Source organism: Zea mays, chromosome 2 (genome assembly GCF_902167145.1).
Source record: "Zea mays cultivar B73 chromosome 2, Zm-B73-REFERENCE-NAM-5.0, whole genome shotgun sequence".
Classification (NCBI taxonomy): Eukaryota; Viridiplantae; Streptophyta; class Magnoliopsida; order Poales; family Poaceae; genus Zea; species Zea mays.
The window spans coordinates 203,959,615-203,985,211 of NC_050097.1; the positions used below are offsets into that span (position 1 = coordinate 203,959,615).

The window sequence follows — 25,597 nt, forward strand, 5'->3', positions numbered from 1 at the left end:
GCTTTGGGAGATGACACCGGAGGCTGACTTGGAGGGCTCGCGGATGTCCTCGGATCCTCTTCCCATCGACGTTCTCCACGGGCGGGTGGCCGTCGCGTTGGGAAAACTGGACGCCAGCGCCTTCTCTCAGCCCTTGATGCGCCCCGACCACGGGTGTGTGGCCCTGGTGAGTGTTCGCTCTTTCCTTCTCCTTGCGTCAGGTTGCCCTTGGTCCTTACGGTCGGGATTTCCGTCCGTCTCCAGGAGGTAGGGTGGCACAAGCCTTCCCGGCCACGGGTCCCGGAGGACGCGGTGGACCGAGCAGCGCGGCGGGTTGCCGCGGAGGAGAAGAAGAAGAAGGACGCGGAGAAAGCCCGGGCCCGCGAGCGGACGTGGGCCCGAGACGCCTTGGAGAAGCTCCGTCGTCGGCAGGAGAGGGAAGGGCTCCCGAGGGAGCCGTCGCCGGAGACGCCTGACGACGACGACGATGAAGATGATGACGAGGACGACGACATGGCTGCCCGCCTCGGCCTCAGCCCGGGTTTGAGGCTAGGCCAGGAGTCATCAAGCCAGCCCCCGAGTGGGCTGGCGCCGTCAGTTCCCGGAGTCGGGACGCCGAGGTCCCGACCCGACGGGCGGGGCAGACCGAGGGGGTACTTGACCCCTCGGCCGGGGAAGTCGAGGTGACCCCGGGGAGTGAGGCCGAGGCGTCTGTTTCTCGGGAGCCGTCGGCCATGCCGGCAGCGCAGGAGGGTGACCCTCAGGTCGCCGTGGCAGCGCCCGGGCAATCCGTCTCCCGGGCGTCCAAGGTGCCCAAGGCGAGGGTGATGCCGAAGCTGGCGGCGAGGCGGACCTCGGCGGTGTCTTCGGGGGTCGAGATCCGAGAGACCTCCCCTCAGGCACGGTTGATCATGGCCCGGAGCGGGTAAGTATCTTGGAGCGTCTTCGTCCTGGCTTCTCATTCGTATGTCCCGACCGCGACTTTTCTTTCCTCCTCAGCAAGTGAAGCCATGGCCTGACCGATCTGGCTCCCCGGAAGGCCGTTAAGACGGCGTCGGCTTCTGCAGCCAGTGCCGCGCCGGGCCTCGCTGTTCAGCTGACCTTCTCGCAAGGCGCTCCACAGCGGGGGGCTCTGGCGGCACTAGCCGCCGTGGAGCGAGTTCCCGAGGCTGGCTCTTCTGCTGAGGCGGCCATCGTGCTGGAGGAGGCGGCTGGCGCAGACGTGGCCCCGGGCCCACCGGACATGCCGCCGGTGCCGGCGCCTACTGCTGCTGATGTCGCTGTCGTCCCAGTTGGGGAGCGACCCGTTGCTGCCGACGCTAAGATGGCCGAGGCGTCGGCGCTCGGTGCCTCGGAGGAGGGGGCGTGGAAACGCGATCCGTCCCACCGAGCGGCAGCCTTGTCGCTGCGCGGCGGAGCTCCGAGGGGCGGCGCCAGTTGCTCCGGTTCCAGACCCGTGGGGCTTCAGATTCCTTCTTCGTTCTCGACGATGAGCGGGAGGAGCAGTCTTGGGACGAGCTTCGCGAGTGCGCCGAAGCAACGGTGGGGTCGCTCCGGTCATCGCTGGAGGTCTTCTGCAGGGACATCCCCAAAATCCTCCAGGTAATGGTTTCAGGCATAGCTTTTTGTGACCAAGGCGTCTCTTGTGACGCCCCGCTTCCTTCCCTCAGGGTCTGACGGATCTGAGCGCCGCCAAGTCGTCGTTCATCCGTCACGAGGTCGATATCTAGGGCTCGCTGCGATCCCTGAGGACCTCGCTTGCCGGGGCTACTGCGCGCCTCTCCCAGCAGGGCGCCGAAGTGGCGGACCTTCGGTTGCTCTGTGCCGATCTAAGAGCAAAGGCGCCAGCGGCCCGCGCAGAGGCGGCAACGGCACGCGCAGAGGTGCAGCGACGGCAGTCGGAGTTCGACCAGGTCGCCGATGAGCGAGACCAATCCCGAGGCCGAAAGCCGGGCTGGAGCCCTTGCAGCGGACCTAGCCGTAGCCCAGGCCGCAGCTTCGGAGCAGCGTGCCCGAGCCGGAGGTATGTCCTGGCCATTTCCGGTTTTCGTTTCAGCTTGTTTCCTCCGCTTGTGTTTGAGGCCTTGCGTTCTGGCTGTTCGTAGAGCTTGAGTCCGCCCTTGATGAGTCCACCAGGGCGCTTGTCGGGGCGGCCGAGCAGAGGGAGGCCGACCACGTGGCCATGTCCGAGGCCATCTCGGACTTCTGCCGGGTCTTTGGCTTCGGCGACGTCCCCTCAGGAAGCTCCCCTCAAAGTCGCCTGCAGGCCTTGGGCGATCATGTGCGTGGCAGACTCCGCGAGGCGCTACACCACGGCATCAGGCGGGCCTTCGCCGTGCTCGCTTCCCACTACGTCGTGGACCTAGAGCGGGTCAGCGAGGGGTATTGCCTTCCTGACGAAGATGAAGCCGCCCTGGCTGAAGTCTAGAGGCTCGACGCGGCCGCCGCGGGTCCGAGCGCAGTGCTGGTGACCACCTTCGAGGCAGAGATCCTCCCGCTTGCGCCGTCGTCCGAAGCCGGGGTGGACTTTGCCGAGGGCGGGGACGAAGCCGAAGGCGCGGCTCCTTCCCCGGGCGACGCCTAACTCTGTCGGAGCAGTTTCTTTTGGATGCACGTGTGTCTTTTTGCGGCCGCTGAGGCATGAACACTTTATTATCGTTGCATAAAGGCGTGCCCCTTTTCCTTTCATTTTGCGTGTCCGGCCCCGCCCGTCAGTAGCAGGGTGGCTTCCCCAAGCAGGAGTCACTTTTCGTGGTGGGTGACGAGTGAGGTATCCGTAACCCAGAGGCGTAGGAGTCCCTCGGCTCAGTCAGCCTTGCCACTTACATGCACCCGCGTTCGCTTCTTGGGGTCCTGCTTCCAACATAGTCGAGGGGAACGCAAAAGCCTTTTTGATTGAAAATTTTGACGCAGAGGGGGTTCCCCCCTTTTAGCCCCCGAGGGAGGGTCAGGCTCTGCCGAGAGAAGGCTGACCCTTCCTTGATGACTAAACCTTGCGTGGGAGCGAGGTATATGAACAACTTGAAAGCATCTTAAGGGTAGAGGCGACGTAGCTGTTGGACGTTCCAAGTGTTGGTGTAGACCTCGCCTTGACTGTCGGCCAGTTTGTTTGTTCCGGGCTTCAGAACTTTGGCGATGACGAGCGGCCCTTCCCAGGGGTGCGTGTAGCCCCCGGGTGTCTGACGCCCTTCGCGGGTGTGGACAATTCGGGTGGCGTCGGCCACCACCGTCGGCCATTAGAAACCTTGTCGGAAGGCGTCTCCAACAAGGGTTCGGGGTGCTGCATGATGGTCGCAAGCCCCCGAGTGTACCTCTAGTAGGAGCTCCTAGCCTTCGGCGATGGAAATGCATCACTGGAGGATGCCTGAGGGGCTGCGGTGGTGGAGCTCCTTCCCATCTCCCAGCAAGACGAACGACTTGGCGCGCCGCGCCAACCGCCGAGCTTCGGCTCGGTCGAGGGGTAGCTCTCCTCGGTGGAGATATTGCAGGTACGGGGTCTGCCAGTTTCGATTAGGCGTGACCCCGCTTCGCTCCTCCTCGACGCGCAGTGCCTCACCCTCGGGGGCCGAGGGTACCTCGGGCTGAACCGTGGGTGCCTCAGACTGAGCCGAGGGTACCTCGGGCTCGGGCGTGTCGTCGATCTTGACGGAGGGTTGATGCGGGTCTCGGGAGAAGGCGTCCGGGGGAACCGTTGTTCGCCCCGAGGCTATTTTAGCCTGCTCCTCCAGCAGCGGGGGGCACCAAGACGGGCGCGTTCATGAGGAGCGCCTTCAGGTTCCCGAGGGCTTCCTCGGCGTCAGGGGTCCAAGTGAAGCACTCGGCCTTCCTTAAGAGGCGGTACAGAGGCAGGCCTCTTTCGCCGAGGCGCGAGATGAAGCGGCTCAGAGCCGCAAGACATCCCATGACTCTCTGTACGCCTTTCAAGTCCTTGATGGGCCCCATGCTGGTGATGGTTGCGATCTTCTCCGGGTTGGCTTCGATGCCCCGCTCGGAGACGATGAACCCCAAGAGCATGCCTCGGGGCACCCCGAAGACACACTTTTCGGGATTGAGCTTCACGCCTTTCGCCTTGAGACATCGGAATGTCACTTCAAGGTCGAAAAGGAGGTCGGAGGCTTTCCTCGTCTTGACTACGATGTCATCGACGTAGGCCTCGACCGTCCGGCCAATGTGTTGGCCAAACACATGGTTCATGCACCGCTGGTACGTCACGCCCGCATTCCTCAAGCGGAACGGCATGGTGACATAGCAGTACATGCCGAAGGGCGTGATGAAAAAAGTCATGAGCTGGTCGGACTCCTTCATCCTGATTTGGTGATACCCTCTTTGATGAACCCTGCCGTCATTAGTTTGTGGATCTCCTCGCCTATGGCTCTGCGCTTTTCTTTGTCGAATCGGCGCAGAGGCTGCTTGATGGGTCGGGCTCTGGCTCGGATGTCCAGCGAGTGCTCGGCGACATCCTTCGGTATGCCGGGCATGTCCGAGGGACTCCACGCGAAGACGTCGGCATTCGCGCGGAGAAAGTCGACGAGCACTGCTTCCTATTTGGGATCGAGCTCGGAGCCGATCCGGATCTGCTTGGAGGCGTCGCTGCTGGGGTCGAGGGGGACAGACTTAACCGTCTCCGCTGGCTCCAGGTTGCCGGCGTGACGCTTCACGTCTGGCACCTCCTTAGAGAGGCTCTCCAGGTCGGCGATGAGGGCCTCGGATTCGGCGAGGGCCTCGGCATACTCCACGCACTCCACGTCGCATTCGAACGCATGTTTGTATGTGGGGCCGACGGTGATGACCCCGTTGGGGCCCGACATCTTGAGCTTGAGGTAGGTGTAGTTGGGGACGGCCATGAACTTCGCGTAGCATGGCCTACCTAGTACCGCGTGGTAGGTTCCTCGGAACCCGACCACCTCGAACGTGAGGGTCTCCCTTCGGAAGTTGGAGGGCGTTCCGAAGCAGACGGGAAGGTCGAGTTGTCCGAGGGGCTGGACGCGCTTCCCGGGGATGATCCCGTGGAAAGGCGCAGCGCCTGCCCGGACCGAGGACAGATCAACACGCAGGAGCCCGAGGGTCTCGGCGTAGATGGTGTTGAGGCTGCTGCCTCCGTCCATGAGGACCTTGGTGAGCCTGACGTCGCCGATGACGGGGTCGACAACGAGCGGGTATTTCCCCGGGCTTGGCACGTGATCGGGGTGGTCGGCTTGGTCGAATGTGATGGGCTTGTCGGACCAGTCTAGGTAGACTGGTGCCGCCACCTTCACCGAACAGACCTCCCGACGCTCTTGCTTGCGGTGCCGAGCCGAGGCGTTCGCCGCTTGCCCACCGTATATCACGAAGCAGTCGCGGACCTCGGGGAACTCTCCTGCCTGGTGATCTTCCTTCTTGTCGTCGTCGTGAGCCCCGCCACCCTCCGCGGGTGGCCCGGCCCTGTGGAAGTGGCGCCGAAGCATGGCGCACTCCTCAAGGGTGTGCTTGACGGGCCCCTGGTGATAGGGGCATGGCTCCTTGAGCATCTTGTCGAAGAGGTTGGCACCTCCGGGGGGTTTCCGAGGGTTCTTGTACTCGGCGGCGGCGACAAGGTCCGCGTTGACGGCGTCGCGTTTCGCTTGCGACTTCCTCTTGCCCTTCTTCTTGGCGCCGCGCTGAGTTGACGCCTCGGGGGCATCTTCCGGTGGGCGGCCCTGGGGCTGCTTGTCCTTCCGGAAGATAGCCTCAACCGCCTCCTGGCCAGAGGCGAACTTGGTGGCGATGTCCATCAGCTCGCTCGCCCTGGTGGGGGTCTTGCGACCCAGCTTGCTCACCAGGTCGCGGCAGGTGGTGCCGGCGAGGAACACGCCGATGACATCCGAATCGGTGATGTTGGGCAGCTCGGTGCGCTGCTTCGAGAATCGCCGGATGTAGTCCCGGAGAGACTCTCCCGGCTGCTGCCGGCAGCTTAGGAGGTCCCAGGAGTTTCCAGGGCGTACGTACGTGCCCTGGAAATTGCCGGCAAAGGCTTGGACCAAGTCGTCCCAGTTGGAGATCTGCCCCGGAGGCAGGTGCTCCAACCAGGCGTGAGTGGTGTCGGAGAGGAACAGGGGGAGGTTGCGGATGATGAGGTTGTCATCGTCCGTTCCACCCAGTTGGCAGGCCAGCCGGTAGTCCGCGAGCCACAGTTCTGGTCTCGTCTCCCCCGAGTACTTTGTGATAGTAGTCGGGGGTCGGAACCGGGTTGGGAACGGCGCCCGTCGTATGGCGCGGCTGAAAGCCTGCGGACCGGGTGGTTCGGGCGAGGGACTCCGATCCTCCCCGCTGTCGTAGCATCCTCCACGCCTGGGGTGGTAGCCTCGGCGCACCCTCTCGTCGAGGTGGGCCCGACGGTCGCGGTGATGGTGCTCGTTGCCGAGGCGACCCGGGGCCGCAGGCGCTGTGTTGCGCGTGCGCCCGGTGTGGACCGAGGCTTCCCGCATGAATCGGGAAGTCACGGCGCGATGTTCCGAGGGGTATCCCTGCCTTCGGGAGGCGGAGCTTTTGGCCCGTCGGACCGTGGCGCCCTCCAGGAGATTCTTGAGCTCTCCCTGGATTCGCCGCCCCTCGGTGGTTGATGGCTCTGGCATCGCGCAGAGAAGCATTGCCGCTGCAGCCAGGTTCTGGCCGACCCCACTGGAAGCAGGTGGCGGCCTTACCCTGACATCGTCGGCGATGCGGTGCTGGACACCCTGGGGTAGGTGACGCATTTCTCCGGCCGGAGGTTGGCCCGCCCATTCCTGCCCGACGTCCCGGCGGATCGGCTCAAGTGCTCCTGCTCCCTCGTCGAGCCTGGCCTGCACCCCGCGGATTTGCTCGAGCTGTGGGTCATGACCCCCCGCCGGAACGGGGACCACAACTAGCTCCCGTAGGATGTCAACGCGTGGCACAGGCCTAGGGAGATCACCGTTCTCCAGCATACCGAGATGGTTGCCCTCAGAGGGACCCCCTAGATCGACGTGGAAACATTCACGACTTGGGTCGTAGTCCTCGTCGCCGAGGCTGCGACTACCGTCGGAACAGTCGGAAAGGCAGTAGTCGCATGCGGTCATGAAGTCCCGCATGGCACTGGGGTTGCCAAGTCCGGAGAAATCCCAACAGAAGTCGGGCTCATCATCTTCCTAGGACCCTGAGGGCCCGTAGGTCGAGACGTCCGTCAGCCGGTCCCAGGGTGACCGCATACGATACCCCAGAGGGTTTGGACTCACCCCTACGAGAGCGTCCGCCAAAGCGAAGCCGCTTGGCGGGTCGAGGCTGAATCCAAGGGGCGTGAGATGGGAATCGGTCGGTACCTCTTGGTCGACGGGCGGTGATGAAGTCACGTCAGGGACTGACTGCACTGTCGTCTCAGGTGCGAGGGTGACGCCCAGCAAGCCTTTCGCGAGCGTGCTGGCGTCGTCCGTTTGCTCGGAATTGGCGTGTTGCGGGGAGACGGCGCTCGTCTTCGTCTCAAGCGCGAGGTCGATGCCCGACGCGCCCCCCGTTGGGGCGCCGGCGTCGTCGACTTGCTCGACAGCCGACGAGGGGCCGCCTCCTGCTTGGCCTTGGTTGCCCCGCTTCCTCCTCCGTCGGCGGGGGAGAGGGCGGGGTGAGCTTGAATGTTGTTCTTCCACCACGCGGGGAAGACGTCGTCGATTCCGCCGCCGGCGGGCGGGCTGTCGGCCGCCATTGTCGCTGTCGCACGGCGGGGGAAGGAGTATCATGTCGTAGCTGCCGTCGAGGGACATGAACTCAAGACTCCCGAAACGGAGCACCGTCCCGGGCTGGAAAGGTTGCTGAAGACTGCCCATCTGGAACTTGACGGGAAGCTATTCGTCAACACGCAGCAGGCCCCTACCTGGCGCGCCAACTGTCGGCGTTTCGAGACCGGGGGGTCCCTGGGCCGACGAGTGAAATGTCGCCGCGTGCCCCAGCCCAGATGGGTCGGCGCGAGGCCGAGCGCGAAGGGGGGAAAAGGCGGCCGGAGACGGGCGTGAGAGAGAGGTGGAAATTCCACGGCCTTCGTGTTCGTCCTGCGCCCAGGTCGGGTGCGCTTGCAGTAGGGGGTTACAAGCGTCCACGCGGGTGAGGGAGCGAGCGGCCTCACGCGAGCGCCTGTCCCGTCCTCTTCCCCGCGCGGCCAACCCTCTATAAGAGGGCCCTGGTCCTTCCTTTTATAGGCGTAAGGAGAGGATCCAGGTGTACAATGGGGGGTGTAGCAGAGTGCTACGTGTCTAGTGGAGGAGAGCTAACGCCCTAAGTACATGCCGTCGTGGCAGCCGGAGAGGTTTTGGCACCCGGTTCGTGTGGTGTCGTGGCCGTCGGAGGAGCGCTGGAGCCTGGCGGAAGGACAGCTGTCGGGGCTGTCGAGTCCTTGCTGACGTCCTCTTGCTCCCGTAAGGGGGCTGAGAGCCGCCGTCATCACAGAGCGTGCGGGGCGCCATCATTGCCTATCTGGCGGAGCGAGCCAGATGGGACGCCGGTCTTGTTTCTCGTAGCCTGAGCCAGCTTGGGGTAGGGTAATGATGGCGCCTCCTGTTGACGTGGTCGGCCCGCGCCCTAGGTCGGGCGATGTGGAGGCTCCTCCGAGGTCGAGGTCGAGTCTGTCTTCTGTGGCCGAGGTTGAGTCCGAGCCCCTGGGTCGGGCGAGGCGGAGACCGTCGGCTGAAGCCAGGGCTGAGTCCGAGCCCTGGGGTCGGGCGAAGCGGAGTTCGTCGTCTTCTGGGGCTGAGCCCAAGTCCGAGCCCTGGGTCGGGCGGAGCAGAGTTCGTCGTCTTCTGGGGCTGAGCCCAAGTCCGAGCCCTGGGTCGGGCGGAGCGGAGTTCGCCGTCTTCCGGGGCTGAGCCCGAGTCCGAGCCCTGGGTCGGGCGGAGCGGAGTTTGCCGTCTTCCGGGGCTGAGCCCGAGTCGAGCCCTGGGTCGGGCGAAGCGGAGCTTCCTATGGTGCCTGAGGCTGGGCCTGACTGCCTGTCAGCCTCACTCTGTCGAGCGACACAGCAATCGGAGCGGCGCAGGCGGCGCTGTCCTTCTGTCAGGCCAGTCAGTGGAGCGGCGAAGTGACTGCGGTCACTTCGGCTCTGTCGACTGGAGGACGCGCGTCAGGATAAAGGTGTCAGGCCACCTTTGCATTAAATGCTCTTGCGATCTGGTTGGTTGGCGCGGCGATTTGGTCAGGGTTGCTTCTCGGCGAAGACAGGACCTTGGGCGAGCCGGAAGTATGTTCGTCGCTGGAGGGGGGCCTCAGGCGAGACGGAGATCCTCCGGGGTCGGCTGCCCTTGTCCGAGGCTAGGCTCGGGCGAGGCGTGATCGAGTCCCTCGAATGGACCGATCCCTGACTTAATCGCACCCATCAGGCCTTTGCAGCTTTATGCTGATGGGGTTACCAGCTGAGAATTAGGAGACTTGAGGGTACCCCTAATTATGGTCCCCGACAAAGACATACCGCTCGATTACGTGGAGGAATCGAAGGCTGTCGCGTATAGTGCTGAGAATTGGGCCGTGCCGGGCCGGCCCGGCCCAAGCCCATCGTGCTTCGTGCCAAACGGGTTCGGGCTAAGAAAGCCCAAACAATTTTTGGGTCGTGCCGTGCCAGCCCGAAGTGTAAAAACAGTGGCCCAGCCCGGCCCTAAACCACGTCGTGCCTTCGTTGGGCCGTGCCGGCCCAAGCCCGGCCCGTATATTTGACCACATAAAATCAAAATATTATAACCATATAAAATTCATATCTTACTAAATTAAAGATATTAAACAATTATAGCATCATTTAACCACATAAACTCTAAATATAACAACAATATAAACTCAATATCTTACTAAATTAAAGAGATTAAACCGTTTGGGCTTAATTGGGCCGTGCCGGCCCAAGCCCGGCCCATCTATGCGTGCCGTGCTGGGGGCCCGACGGGTCGGAATTTGAGGCCCGGCCCAGGCCCGCATTCGGGCCGTGCTAGCCCGGCCCATATTATTTCGTGCCGGGCCGTGCTTTGGGCTCTTATTTTCGGGCCGTGCTCGTGCTGGCCCGAAAAGCCCGACCCAGATTCCCAGCACTAGTCGCGTATGACAGTTTGGCTAGGCCGGGGACCTGCCGACTTGACGGAGAGTTGATGCAGATCTGATCTCGCAGCAACGTCGAGGTAAAGCGTGCTAATAACGTATTGAGAACTATGTTATCACGGATCACCAGATCTGCTCCCTTCTCTCCCGTCAACAGTAGAGGCGCAAGAAGCTGTAGAGAACCCGTCTCCCTTCCCATAAGCACGACAGAGGAAACACATAAGACACAAGATATAGGGTTGGGTCTCTCGCCTCTTTCTGTTCTCTGTCATATAAAGGGGTGTACAGGTTCCTTATATAGAGATGTGAGACCCCTCAGGGGCAAAGTCAGTATTTGTCCACATAACCCTAACTAGGGTTACTTAACATATAGGACTGCTTTAAAGTTAAGAAAAAATTGCGAGCCAATCTCCGTTCAGATATGTGCTGCATTGATGTAGACAGTACCGGTATATTTCTACGGATGCTTCATCTTCGGAATTCTGCCAAAAATGAAAAAATGTCAACTCCGTAAGATCGAGGCAAGCCAAGTAGTACGTAATTTGTGAGTGCTAATGCTAGCTCACCAGGACACTACCTCGCAGTGACCTCACAGTGTGGTGCCCACTACTCCTGTGCCTCAAAAGTTCCTACTGTTGCTGTTACCAGTGCAGAATCACGTGATGCGCCAGGTACTGCTACTCTTGTGTCTCTGTTTTTTTTAATGCAGTTACACAGTTCACTGCAGTCAAACTGGGTCTCACTGTCTCTGCCGGCATTCTCGAGGAATAGTGAAACAACTGCTCGGTTCTAGAGTAACAGAGAAAGGCTTATTGCGATTTTATCTTATATTTTGTGCTTTATAACTCTTGATCCGGTCTGTGCCATCCATTGGTCAAACCAGGCCTGCCAGTTAGCTAGAGAAACAGGCAGCCAATATATTGATTGAGGAAGGTCTGATTTTGTCAGCTTTGAAGTTCTATTCCATAACTACTCCAGTTTTGCTATAGCCCCCACCTATCAATAGTGTTCTTGAATGACCTGACCTCTTTATGAACACATGAGCTTCTTGGCTTGACAATTACTTGTCTTATTATGCGCTTCAGGATGGGAGCCGCAGAATATGCAAGTTCTGAATGTACTGGGCAAGCTTTCGCCCAGTAATCCTCCATGATCTCCGACTCAGCAGCACCATTCAGTGAACGCACAGGCCATATGAGCGGTCTGCTGGCCATAGCCTTCTGTCTCCACCATATTATTCACAACCCGTGCAATTGTGATCTCAAAAGTCTAACCGGATCGGAGGAAAGAGAAGTGTGTTGGACCAGCGAACACTGCCGGAAATGTTTATGCAACTGCTTCAAAATAAAGATTGTGTTGGCGTGGATACAGACAGTACCATTATATTATTGCGGATACTGCGTCTCGTTTAATTTTTCACGGGGACATTAGGTACCAAATAAGAATGAGATCGGTGGCAATCTGACCATTTCAGGCAGCCGAGATGCTTCGTTATTGATGCTTACGACTAGCCATGTCGACATAATTGATAATTTACAAAGGCTATCACCAAAATGAATTCTGGCTCTCTGCTAAGCAGCATGTTGTCTTGTTTGGTATTGGTACAGCTTTTCTGAGTAGCGATTCTCTGAAAATCTAACTGCTCTGAGAAGTTGCTGTCTACGGAATTTGCTGGTGTGAGAAGCTGACAATTTGACAATCTTGATTATTTTTGGGGGTTATCTGTACAAACTGTTCAATCTCTGAAACATAGCATTTTATCTCTAACCTAAATAGTACTACCTCCGTTCTCTGAAACATAGCATTTTATCTGTACAAACTGTGCAAGCCGGAATAAATACTCAAAGAAAGGGGGAGCGTGCTGATGGCATATTGGTGTGCCACTAAAGAACACACAGGCTTTTGGTCAAACAATGAGCAGGTAGCAAATATATGTATCCGCAATGGGCTGTGTGGCAGTGACCCAACCAATATAAGGAAAGGGAAAGCGAGCAGGGAAAAGTGGCCATCCATTCGTTCTATTTTCTGGATTGTGCCAAGGCACTCCTCGCAGATGAGCATTATTTCTTGGTGCCTTGCACTTTATCACTCTTCATCCAATGGAGCCAAGCAATGTGCACCTGTCTGGCCGTCTCTCTCTACGCACGCAGCCACAAACAAGTGCAGCTTAAACAACCACACGATGTCCTGTCACTAGAAAACAGACTAGCTCAGGTAAAACCGTAAAAGACTGCTTCCATGCTAGATTAAACCAGAATTACAGCAGGTGCAAACTAAACTGTAGCCTGTAAAGTACTAACCTGGATGTGTAATATACACATACCATTTCCTGAAAACAGTGTTAGAATACTGGAAGGAAATAAAAAAAATGTTGAAAGTCAATATAAAAAGGCAGACTTGTATTACAGTACTACTACACCTGTACTGTTCTGACTTGTAGCATTACAAAGAGGCGTCAAGATTCCTGTACATGTCACGGAATAATGAACCAAAGCACTATTTTATCGTGTTCCTCCCTGTCCCTGATCAGGGGATCAGGGCGCAGAAACATGTTCACATGGGAGGAATAATATAGTAAGTGACGTCTTGAAAATATTTAAAGCAGTTCCTAAATTTGGAACAGCCTTGGGAATAAAAATTTATTGCTCCATCATATGATTAACCTTTCATTTGGACTTTGGTATCCAGATCACATGTACCTCCACCCAAACCACAATTATGTTACTAGTTTATTGACCTTTGATCACAAGAGCCTTGGAATAACTCCCCAAGTAAAGAACTGCAGAAAATAAATGGAAGCAAAGATCAAAGGCGATTAAATTAAATGACTAGCCAATCCCAAATAGACAAGTATGTGACCGTACGCATGTAGCTTTATGAGATGCAATCCTAGGAGCATGCACAAATCATATTTAACTAAGCGAGTGCTTCTATGATTTCTAGGAATATTGTTGAGCTCGTAAATCGTGTACCATTAAAATAAAATTGGTGCCAAATAGTCCCACAGCTTATTACCGTGATCCAGTATGAAGTGATGGCATTTTGTCTCTTCTTTTTACCAGAAATGTCTAAACATGACGAGCGTGACCCAAAATCAGTTTGGTTTCATGTCTGGGAGATCAACTATGGAGGTCATTTTCTTACTAAGACAACTTATGGAGAGATTCAGAGAACAAAAAAAAGACCTGCATATGGTCTTCATAGACTTGGAGAAGGCTTATGACAAAGTACCTAGGAGTGTAATGTGGTGGGCCTTGGAAAAACACAAAGTATCAACAAAGTACATTAATCTTATTAAAGATATGTACACTAATGTTGTGACAAGTGTCCGAACAAGTGATGGAGACACCGATGACTTTCCAATTAACATAGGACTACATCAAGGGTCGGCTTTGAGCTCTTATCTTTTCGCTTTGGTGATAGATGAGGTCACAAGTGACATACAAGGAGATATACCGTGGTGTATGTTTTTGCCGATGATGTGGTACTTATTGAGGAGAGTAGGAGTGGTGTTTCGCAAAAGTTGGAATTGTGGAGGCAGACGCTGGAAGCAAAAAGTTTTAGGCTTAGTAGGTCTAAAACAGAGTACATGAAGCGTAATTTCAGTGCCATGGGGTATGAGGATGGCGATGTTAGTCTTGATGGGCAAGTGGTACCCAAGAAAGACACTTTTCGTTACTTAGGATCAATGCTTCAGAAGGAGGGAGACATCGATGAGAATGTCAGTCATAGAATTAAAGCTGGATGGTTGAAGTGGCAGCAAGCTGCGGATGTCTTATGCGACCCCCGGGTGCCACACAAACAAAAAGGCAAGTTTTACAGGACAACAATCCGGCCGACTATGTTGTATGGAGCAGAATGTTGGCCCACTAAAAGACGACATGTCATGGACCTTCGGTCCACGGGGATAGTTGTCTTCTCCGGCGAGGTCAGTGGCGGACCCAGAAATTAGCCAAGCCCCGGGCCGAAGCAACATAGACTCTAATAGTAGTATATAAAAAAAAATTGTACCATGAAACAATGTTTCTATAAATGTTAAAGATGATATTCCGCAACTCAATTTTAATAATATTCATAGATAAGAAAGCTCTCTCCACAGATGCTGTTGTCACTGATAAAATCAAAGCTAATTTAATTTAATGAGACGATATACAAATGGAAAGACAACATGCCTGTCACTAGAGATGACAATGGGTACCCGCTACCCGAAACCCGGTGGGTTTTTGCTCTATTAGGGTATGGGTTTGGGTCAATTTCTCTACTCATGGGTTTGTTAATGGGTTCAAATGGAAACCCAACGGGTACGTGGGCATGGATTTGTTCTTCCACTACCCATACCCGCAAACCCATGGGTTTTTAAAACCCGCCTTAAAATCAAAATTTCTTATAAATATGTCTCATAATATTATTAATTAAATATGTTCTAATTGAAATAAACTTCATGTAACAAATTTTAAGCTAAAATTAGTTATCACTTGTTCCTTTTATCCTAGCTTATTAATGTATTGATTGTTATTTACATGATGAATTATTTTTTATGTTGATGTTAGTGGGTATGGAAAACCCGTTGAGTACCCGAAACCCGCATGGGTATGCCATCTCTACCTGTCACTCTGAACCACCGGTAAAATCAAAATAATGAACAATGACTGGCCATTTTTCAAAGACAAGAAATGACTGTCGTCTGCAGGCTGCGGCGGTGGCGCGGGCGCCGGGCGGGCAAGGCGAGCCGGCGAGCCACTTAGCCGCTCAGGCTCCAGCCGCAAGCAGCACCGCGGCAGCCGGCAGGCCGCAGCCGCAGTCGCACGGCGCGTCCGCGCGTGGCCGGACGGCGGACAGGCGACGCCGGCGACTAGGCGAGGCCGTTGGCCGCACGCGGCACGCACAATCCGGCGAGTGCGTGATGGCGCACGGCACGACCGCACGACGCTTGGGCGCTTGGCCGGACGACTGGGCGTGGGCGAGGACGGCTGGACGGGGTCAAGAGTCAAGACTCACCGGATTGCGCGTGCCGGCATGCCCTGCGTGACCGTACGACTCGGCGGAACTGAATTCTGATGGCTGGCGGCTAGGGTTCTGAGGCTGCATCGCACTGATTGTTCGTGGGCCGTGGGCTGCGTATATTTTCTATTTTTTTACCCGCGCCCCGGGCCGTGGCCCAGGTGGCCATGGGCCTGGGTCCGCCCCTGGGCGAGGTTATACCCCTCTGCCGCAGGCTTGGTTCTAGGGTAGCAGCCCTAGGCGCTTGAGAGGATCATTGCAAGAGAGAGATTGGTTTGATAATAATCTTGCTTGATTTATTCCCTGCTGCCATGCGGCTTATAAATAGCCCTATGGCTAACCAACTTCTCCTACAAACTCTCAACTAACTCCTACTTTTTTGGACTTATCTGCTGCTAACCAACTCTCTACAATTCTCTCATCTCAATCTTATTCTCTAGCCTTATCCCAGCTCATCTCAATCTTATTCTTTCCTTTCCTGTGGGTGCGGACTGCATGGTGGTGACCGCTCCCTATGATGCCCATGACACGACATGTCCAACAACTAAGTGTGGCAGAGATGAGTATGTTGCGCTGGATATGTGGCCACACAAGGAGAGATCGAGTCTGGAATGATGATATACGAGAGAGAGTAGGAGTGGCGCCAATTGAGGAGAAGCTTATGCAACATCGTTTGAGATGGTTTGGACATATCCAACGAAGACCTGGAGAGGCACCAGTGCATATTGGAATAATTAGGCGTCCCGAGAATGTGAAGAGAGGTAGAGGTCGACCAACCTTGACGTGGACAGAGGCTATGAAAAGGGACCTGAAGGAGTGAAATATTGATAAAGAGCTCGCCGTGGATAGGAAGGAGTGGAAGTGTGCAATTCACGTGCCAGAACCCTGATTTGTAGTTTCGCTTTTCCTCCTTAATCATTTGACCTTTTCTTGTGCCCCTTTAGATCTTGCTGGTTCTTGTGGGTTTTATTTATTTTTATGTGTTTCCCCGTTTCGTCGTTTTTCGGTTCTCCTTTGCCTTTGTCTCCCTTTTCTTTTCTTTGGGGTTGAGCTCTGAGATTTTCATATGGGGTTTCATCTCTAGCCTACCCCAACGTGCTTGGGACAAAAAGGCTTTGTTGTTGTTGTTGTCTAAACATTTTTACATAGGCATTTGCAAAAGTGGTTCATTTTAAATTGGACATGATTAGAAACAAACGAGATGATAGCATAATTACAAATGTATCTATTGATTTGTTTCAATCAAAGTAAAGGAAAATGTAATCGTTAATAAAGAAGAGAATTATACCATATAAGTTGAGATAACCAGAAAAGAAAATTTCTACTATGACTTTTTCTGTTAGACAGAACCATGTATTTGATGGCAAGGTAGTGGGGGTATTTTACATATAAAATTCCAACCTTTTCAGAAACAGTTGTCCCGGAATTTGTGGTTTGCCTTTATTTGAGTAGAGAGGACAAATTTTGATTGGCCCTACACCAATATATGCTAGAATCTCTAATCAAGAGACCACCCCTGATCCCCTGTTTTCACCACTGAGGTTAGGCCCTGTTGCCTGCATTTCAGTGGTCATGCTTGTGTCACCGGAATCAGAATTGACAAATGAATTTGGTGAGTTATTCAACAATAGTTACAAGTACAAGGCACCTTTTCTACAAAATTCCCAAAATCTACCACAGCATGAATAGACAGTTTGGGTCTCAGTTCCTCTTGTTTATATGTGAAAAACGGCCGTCCCCAGTTCCTCCTGTTTGCAAACCACCATTTTAAAAAAAAAATCTCAAAAAACACTCGTGGTATTGTGCAAGAGAGGATTTTCTTACCAAGGAATCCTTCTGAAGCTGCAGAATCACCCTTGCAAGTTGACTTTATATATGGAAAATATGGAAGCGCCAAGCGGGTATGGACCTATGATTGGATTCCTGCGTGGTGCAGCTGGGCCCTCAGTGAAAGGGAAAGATTCTAACAAATAAATAAAAACAAAATTACGATGGTGTCCCCACAACCTTTGTTGTAACGACGACGCCAAAAAATAAGGGCAACACCAAGCGAAGCCCGGCCAAGCAATTTTTTTTGTTCTCCTTTCCGTTTCGCAGCGCAGCAGGATCCACTAGGACCACTAGATGCAGTGGAGCATCGAGCCATTTCCGGGGGTGAGTTGAGGTGAGCAGAACCGAGCTACCTGGTGGAGGCTGGCACCTAGCTAATCCACAGGAGGAAGAGAGGAGAACGGGAGCCTTTTTGATGACAAGAACGGAGGCGTCAGGCGTGTGATTAACAGTGAGCTGCTTGCTACCTAACTATCAATCTCTTTCGCTGCTTGCTTTCCATTGAAAATGATGTGTTCTCCCACACCCTGCAACCTGAAGGCAACATGCCTAGCACAAAATTCTCCCAAGGATTCCCATGGTTTCCTAGCCCAAGATGTGCATGGAGCCTTGCTTCTTGATCTCCAGCAGAACAGAAGTGAAGCACTGTGGCCTTGCATGCCCAAGTTTTGTTGTTAGCGTTACCAAGATCATAGCTACCACTGATGCAGTGCGTTCGCGATGAACTGTGTAGAGCAGGTTCTGAAGAGAGTGTTACCTGCATCTGCATGGAAGAGGGAGGAGACCCGCAGCTTCCGAGCATCTCCGTGGCACGCACCACGTCCGAAGGCGCGGGGGCCGTCGACTTGGATCTCCTTGAGCAGCTACTGTCCGGCGACAACGGTTGGCTCGAGGTGGTCTCGCGCTCGCCCAACTCGGTAGCGTTTCCTCCACCCTCGGCCTTCTTCTCGGCTGACGCGACGGCCACCACAGTGACGACGACGGCGGCGCCGGCCGCGAACGCCAGCTGGTTGATTCAGACGGGCGGCGCGAGCACCCCCTCCGTGCGGGAGCGGTTCAGCCAGGCCCTGTCCTACATCCGTGATACGCAGAGCGACGGCGACGTCCTCGTGCAGCTCTGGGTGCCGGTCAACCGCGATGACGGGAAGCTGGTGCTGACCACCAGCGGTCAGCCGTTCACGCTCGACCACCGCTCCGACAGCCTCATCCGGTTCAGGGAGGTGTCCACCAAGTACCAGTTCCCAGCCGACGTTAGGTCAGGGGAGTCACCAGGGTTGCCAGGGAGGGTCTTCATCGGCAGGCTCCCTGAGTGGTCGCCGGACATCAGGTGCTTCACCAGCTACGAGTACGCCAGGGTGACAGATGCAAAGTACCTCGATGTCCACGGCACCATGGGGCTGCCAGTGTTCGAGAAAAGAAGTTACAGTTGCCTGGGCGTTATCGAGCTGATCATGACAAAGCAGAAGCTCAACTTCACCTCTGAGCTCAACACCATCTGCAGTGCTCTACAGGTAGGAGACCTCAATCTCACTGCCCCTGAAAGTTCAGAGAAGTATACCGCAAATGCGTTAGGTTAGGAGATCCACTCACCAGCTTAGGACATGTTTAGAAGCACCCAATTTTTAATAAACTTATGGAGGACATATTTAGAAGCACCCAATTTTTAATAAACTTATGGAAATTGAGGTGGTTCCAAACATATGGCTCGGTTTATAGAAATTGAATTCTCAATTTCTTAAAACCAAGAAGCTAATTTCTCCTAACTAAAATATAAAAACCAGTTTTTTAAAAACCGGCTTGAAATACCTGCACGACAATTATTTACTGTAGAAAATCAATAGAGTGTTTCCAGATCTGGGCTTTCCTATTATGACAAGGGTCTTTGCAGGCAGTTAATCTCAGAAGTACAGAAGTTTCGAGCATTCCACGCAAAAAGGTGAGCAGAAAATAAATTATACACTCGTTGTATCGCAGCTTTGAAAAATTTGGCAAATATCTCATTTTTACAAAGATAAGAATCGCAGGACCTCTATATTCCAATTTAATGTAGGCATGTATGAAAATCTACTTTAAATTGCATGTTTGTGAAAAAAAAACTTTGGACGTTTCAATTTACCTACCCTAGCTCAAATATAAAGCAAGTGTATAAGATATTGAGACATGAAACGGCGATGCTTATATATGCTCACATGACTTCATGGCCACTCTTATTGATTGTCCACCAGTTTAGCACTGCTTCCTACAAAGATGCTTTACCAGAGATACTGGAGGTCCTGAGGGCAGCCTGCTTGACCCACAAGCTGCCATTAGCTCAGACATGGGTCACATGTACTCAACAAGGGAAACGAGGCAGCCGACATTCTGACGAGAACTACAGGTACTGCATTTCCACCATCGACGAAGCATGCTTTGTGAATGAAGCCGAGATGCGGGGCTTCCATGAGGCCTGCTCCGAACACCATCTGCTGCGTGGCGAGGGGGTGGCAGGGAAGGCCCTCACGACAAACCAGCCATGCTTCCTGCCGGACATTGGATCCTCAACTAAATTGGAATACCCCTTGTCTCACCATGCTAAGATCTTCAGGTTAAAAGGTGCAGTGGCGATCCGACTGCGGTGCACACGCACTGGGATAGCAGACTTCGTGCTGGAATTCTTTCTTCCAACAGATTGTGAAGCACTGGAGGAGCAGAAGACAGTGCTGGACTCCTTGTCAGGCACCATGCGAAGTGTTTGCCAGACCCTACGTGTGGTCACAGATAGAGAGATGGAAGGCGAAGCGGCGCTGGAAATGAACGAGCTGAACTCTTTTACTCCTCCTGAGAAGGACAAAGATGAGTTGTCCTTTGGAGGCAATTCAGCAGATCGTAGAGGGGCCTCTTGGACAAGTCTGGCAGGAACTTCACAGCAAGAACCCGAGTTAGCTGCATTGCGGATGCATGGAACGTTCTCACCTGTGGGGCAGGGTCCATCTCTATCTGGTGTTCAGGCAACTGCTGAAGGCAGTAAGACAAAAAGGCGCACAAAGGCCGAGAAGACCGTTAGTTTGCAGGTTCTTCGGCAGTACTTCGCTGGTAGCCTCAAAGATGCAGCGAGAAGCCTTGGAGGTGAGTGAATCATCAGATAAACGCAAGATTCAGCAAATGATAGTTTACTACCATCAGGCACTTAGATGGTGTTTGAATGCACTAGGGCTAATAGTTAGTGGCTAAAATTAGCTAGATTCATCCAAACACTCTAGCTAATATTTTAGCTATTAGCTATTTTTAGTAAATTAGCTACTAGTTAGCTATTTGTTACCTAGCTAATTCCACTAGCATTTTTTTAGCCAACTAACTATTAGCTCTAGTGCATCCAAACACCCCCTTAATTATAGTAGTACAACTAATGCAGCCAGCATCCTAATCTGATTAAATAATATATAGTGTTACTTTCCATCAGAGAGTCAACCATCACATGCATCCCATAGTCAGAAGATGAACATTCTTATCAGCATTATCGTGATCTGTGTTTCCTTTCCATGTATAGTATACCACTAGTCCACTATATAGAAAGCACATGAACATGAAGAGATATAATGCAAGTACAGCACAGCAGAAAGTCAACTTTCAAGAGCTGACATAGCAAATAATAATATTGAATCAGCGAGCAGATCAACCTTATGGTTTGTAGCTGATTGAGCAAACAGTGCACATAACCTAGAAATGAGTTGATCAGTTTCAGTATCATTCATTGCTTGCAGTTAAAAAGCAACCGGATAAAACAAAACACTCTGCATAGAAATTATGAAATGATCAATATGATGATCTCACCCTTAGGCCCACAAAGTAACTTATCATGATGGCAATTTTGGCATACATGTAGGAAGACATACATTCCAAATTAAGCCCATAAACAACTTATTAGGGTGACATGATATGACGTTTTCTAGAATTAGAATAGATGGATGTAGAGCTTCATGTAGGTAAAATTATTTCTTGCAGACAAGGGGCAGACAGCATCCTTATCATGTCTGCATTGCATCTCCAGATTGTGATAGAATCTTTTATGACAGACAGCATGCTTATATATCGTTTGATCTGGTTGCAAACTTGCAAATATACTTACTTTTTTATCTCTCCCAGTGTGTCCCACGACCCTCAAAAGAATATGCAGGCAACATGGTATAACCCGCTGGCCATCACGAAAGATCAAGAAGGTAGACCACTCTCTAAGAAAGCTCCAACAGATCATTGATTCGGTTCATGGTGCAGAGACAGCTTTCCAGCTAAACACCCTGTACAAGGATCTCACAGACACCTCAATATCATCTGACAACAATTTGTCAGGAAGTGTCACGGTTCCTCCAACTAACCAGAGCAATCTCACCGACTTCAACAAGCACCAACCCCACAAGTCAAGTAGCAATATGCCATCAACTTCACACTCACACTCCTCATGCAGCCACGGTTCTCAGTCAAGCCCCTCGTGTAGCGTTGGTGCAACAGAACATGCACAACAGGGTATAATTGATCTGATGAAGTCAGAAAATCCTGTGAAAGACAGCTCTATTCAGACTATGCAAACAGAAAACACTTCATTATATGAGCATTTCTCAGTTCATGAGGCTCCAATTGATCTTCTACAGGATGTTACTGAAAAGGCTAATGGTGCACATCATTCTTCTCGAAGCCTGTCATCCCCCAACCCCAAGCAGAACACAGATGCAAATATGAGAGTAAAGGCAACATTTGGCTCAGAAAAGGTGAGATTCCGACTAAACCCAGAGTGCAATTTTCAAGGACTGAAGCATGAGCTAGCGAAACGTTTGAGTATAGTAGACACAAACCCCTTGGTTTTAAAGTACTTGGATGATGATTCAGAATGGGTCTTGATGACATGTGATGCAGATCTGCAGGAGTGCCTTCATGTATACAAACTAGCAGATATCCAAACAATCAAAATTTCAGTTCATTTAGCTGTTAGTCCAGCTACAAGGGTCACAGCTGGTCACACTGGTTTGTCATGACAACAGTATGAGCCTCACCACTTTGTGAGGTTTAATCAAATTCAACCAGGATCACATGGTTTTGTGCAGGGGAAACCAAAGATTCCAGGAGTCCAGGGTTGGTAGCTGTGCAATACTGCAATGTACTATGTACCACCACGTCCCAGTTCTACTGTTAGATCAATTAGTCTTGTTTCTGATGCTCAGGTTAGGAACTAATGATCAAACAAGAATACTTGACAATGAGAGAGTCAAGAAATCAGGATAAACAGAAGTAAGCATGCATTGCTTGTAAATACTTATTGATGAACCTGAATCTCTGAATGACAATGCAATTGATTGAATTAATAGGGTGACGTATCTACAAATCAGATTTGCTCCAACTCCAAGTATGTTTTGTTTCTTTGAGTGCTGATGTGCAACAATCATTGATGGCTTCTTTCTGATAATTGATCAGCTACAATTGTCCCTTAAGATCACAGCATTCCTTCATCGCCTGAGCGATCAGCATGCTCTGTTCAATGCACATGAAATTCTGCTTCTGAAATTGTAATTTTCTGCAGCAAGGATTAGATCTAGAATAGGATGATAGGATACTTAGTTTGTTCAATATGTTTGTCCATTGCAAAAAAAAATAAAAAATGAATGGTACACTGAATTATGGGCCTCTTTGAAAGAACGTCTGCTGCTGTAGACATTATAGATTGTTTTCCTTTAAGAAGCTTCCATTTGTGAACCGTTTGGTATGTCAATTGCCAAGTATCAATATAGAGATTAGATTATGCCACTATTATAATAACCAGAATATGGAAGCACAGATGTGACTGGTGTCAACATATTTAATTAAAGTTAACGAGCAATCATTTATTTTCAAGTTTCCCATGCTAATGAAGTAATGATACAAGTTACACCACAGCAAGAATAGAGAATACAATATATCTGGCTCACTAAATAAAATGTACATGGGTAAAATATGTGTAGCTTACAATACAATATGTGGCCAGAATACAAAATTATATAGATACTTTCACTGACAGGCTCACATCAGAAATATGCTTCTACATTATGAACCAGCAGTCAAATAACAGAAGGAACACCATGCCAACCACATCATGCAAATCTCATATGCAGGGACTAATAATCTGCTTCTAGAATTGAGACGTCAATACCCAGAGATGGCAGAATGATGCAGGAAACTAATACACTACATATGTAGCAACAATCAACACAAAAAATAGATTCTAAACAGATTCCTCTAGTGTATTTACCTTTTTCTCATGCCCCGGATGAGAATACTGGCCAATTGTGTGGTTGTCATGATTCATCACTCATGCCGTCAAATGAGCTCTCACATTACCGAAAGTCAAAAGTCTTGCACAAGAAATAATATTACTGGTCATAACCTAATCAGTAAAGACAGGAGAGTGCTGACATCAGGAGTCCATCCTTACAACTCAAGATTTGCAGTTTTCTTCCAAACCAGAATACCTACAAAAGATTTCAACACCGAAACATTCCTGACAGGATAGAGTTGCTGGTCAAGTTTAAGGCAAAGGATTCAACATTGTATATTCCAAGTTTCCAACCAATCTCAGCTTGATTGTCTCTAAAACCTTCCTGAAAAGTACCTGTAGATATGCTGGTTTTTTTCTTACTGCAACAATGTTTGTGGTCATTGACCTAAAACAACAGCGCACTTACCCATAAACATGATTTAGTTACCAACTAACGAGACCACAAAAGAAATGACATGCTTAGCTGCATACTGTGGACCTTATAGCCTGAACATTACAAAATTTAACAATGTTTCAACTCTCAAGATGGAGATGTTTTTGTCTCTTTTTTGAGCTATCAATTTAAGTACCTATATGCATAAAAAAAGTGAAACAGTCCTGTGATCCACTACAAAAAGCAAGAACTTGCAACAGAAACACAGGGTATCAGAACACAATATTTTCACCACATGTTGAAAAGTGAGAACTAAAGGCTTTTGTTGTTGTTGTTAATAAGAACTCTGAACGAATATGGTCAATTTGTTAAATGAACTAACAGAAAATGATGTGCTAAAGAATTGGGTTGTTTTGGGAATAGTTAAAATGCATAAGTTAAGCAAAGGTTGGGCACCATATACTGCCTTTGTGTCCTCTTCAGTCTCGGTGGTAGGCACAGTGATTCATTGCAATAAGCATCTTAATGGTATATGAAGATTTAATCAGAAGAGATAAAATAAATAAAAACCTACTGATATACGAGAAGTAATTGAGAACCAAGCAGTAAGCATCCACAGGCCACAGCTAGCAACAAGCTACTAAAAGCAAAAATAGCGCAGTACACTATTTTTGCTTTTAGTAGCTTGTTGAGCAGTACAGCACTGACGATATAAGAATGATGACCAACAGTTCTGAAAAGCATTTGGTTATATTTGACCTAAATGATTAACTATTTCTTTTCTGAATGGCCATTTTATCAACAAGTCATAATAGCCAAAGCAGGGATATTGTTCGGACGGATAATAAGCTTAATAATCAAGAAAACAGTACAGTGACAAGACGAAGTCTGTAACAAGTAATCAGCCATAACTTCTGAAATTTAAAAAGCTAGCATTCATACACAAAGCTGTTGATCACGTAACTAACGTTAGATCTATTGTTAAAACACAACAACATTAGCAGGATACACTGAAGCTTAGTCCTCGTCCTCATCACTCTCGTCGCTGAAGTAGCCTTTCCTCTTCTCCTTCCTCGCCGCCTTTCCCTTTTTTTTTCCCTCTTCCTTGCCAGCCGACTTCTCCTCCTCTCCCCTCGTATCCACCACCGACGCCCACCTGTCGTCCTCGAACGCGGCGGCGGCAGCGGCATCTTCATCGTCATCTGAATGCCAATCAGCCTCTCCCCCGCGACCGCGCCCACGCCCGCCAGTGCCCCCACCACTACCACCACCGCGGCGCGACTTCTTAGACGGTGCGGGCCTCTCGCGGGGCCCGAGCTGGTTGCGGGGGCACTCGTAGGAGAGGTGGCCCTCCTCGCCGCACTCGTAGCACCGTGACTTGTCCCGATACACGCGGCGTCGGATGAACTCCGCGGCGCGGCCGTTGTCGTCGGCGATGGAGGCGGAGAGCGTGCGCCCGTTGAGCACCTTGCCGTGCATCTCGGCGGCCGCGGCCGCGGCGTCCTCCCGGAGGACGAAGAGGACGAAGGCGACGCCGCGGCTGCGGCGGGATTCACGGTCCTTGAGGACGGTGACGCGCGCGACGCGTCCGAATCGGGAGAAGAGGAGGTGGATGTCGGAGTTGGTGAGCGAGAAGTCCAGGTTGGACACGTAGACTGTGGATTTGGACGGCGCGAGGCCGCCCGAGCCCCCGCCCCGGGGCTTGCCGCTGCCTCCCGCTGAGACGCCTGCTGAGGCGGCGGCGGAGGGGAGCGGGTAGCGGTAGAGGAAGCTGTTGTCCTCGCCGTCGGAGTCGGAGCCTCCTCGCCGCCGGCGAGACATGTCGTGCCTGCGGATGCGCTTCCGCTTCGTGCTCTGCCCTGTTCTCGGCTCGGCCGCTTGGGTGACCCAAATTCTGAAATTTCTCAGGTTAAGGCTGTGCTCTATTCTGTTGGGTCAGGTTCTTCTTTCATTTTATCTCTACGGGTTAACAAGGCAGCCCATCAGAACTAGGGAGATGAGAGATTTTGGTATTAGATATCCGTTATCTAATATTTGTAAATTAAAACATGACAAATAAAAAAATGGAAGGAGTACCAAATTTGCATGCCTTTTAAAATTTG

General features: G+C 51.9%; 2 protein-coding genes and 1 long non-coding RNA gene across 7 annotated transcripts; 1 reads left to right on the top strand and 2 right to left on the bottom strand.

Moving 5' to 3' along the window:
* Positions 1 to 12,382: 12,382 nt before the first annotated feature.
* LOC103647637 (uncharacterized) lies at positions 12,383 to 17,965 on the bottom strand. The gene is made up of 3 exons (XR_004856409.1): positions 17,020 to 17,965; positions 16,837 to 16,935; positions 12,383 to 12,790 (listed from the first exon to the last, which is right to left on the bottom strand). It is a non-coding gene; the product is annotated as an uncharacterized lncRNA (long non-coding RNA).
* LOC100285205 (NIN-like protein 1) lies at positions 17,032 to 22,563 on the top strand. Of its 5 annotated transcripts, none has more exons than XR_561755.4 (5): positions 17,032 to 18,353; positions 18,731 to 18,778; positions 19,068 to 19,947; positions 20,965 to 22,101; positions 22,179 to 22,563. XR_561755.4 is itself a non-coding variant. In XM_008669899.4 (5 exons), the coding sequence occupies exons 2-5, from the start codon at positions 17,547 to 17,549 to the stop codon at positions 21,846 to 21,848; spliced, it is 2,619 nt and encodes an 872-aa protein (XP_008668121.1). In that variant the 5' UTR covers positions 17,076 to 17,293; positions 17,383 to 17,546; the 3' UTR covers positions 21,849 to 22,506. The 5 variants fall into 5 exon arrangements, 4 of the variants coding, with proteins under 4 accessions (XP_008668121.1, XP_008668122.1, XP_008668123.1 ...); XM_008669899.4 differs by having other exon boundaries at positions 17,076 to 17,293; positions 17,383 to 18,353; positions 20,965 to 22,506; XM_008669900.2 differs by having other exon boundaries at positions 17,076 to 17,293; positions 17,581 to 18,353; positions 20,965 to 22,506.
* Positions 22,564 to 24,384: 1,821 nt separating this feature from the next.
* Positions 24,385 to 25,391, bottom strand: LOC100283922 (RNA binding protein). The gene has a single exon (NM_001156820.2). The coding sequence runs from the start codon at positions 25,314 to 25,316 to the stop codon at positions 24,513 to 24,515; it is 804 nt and encodes a 267-aa protein (NP_001150292.1). The 5' UTR covers positions 25,317 to 25,391; the 3' UTR covers positions 24,385 to 24,512.
* Between the last annotated feature and the right edge of the window lie 206 nt (positions 25,392 to 25,597).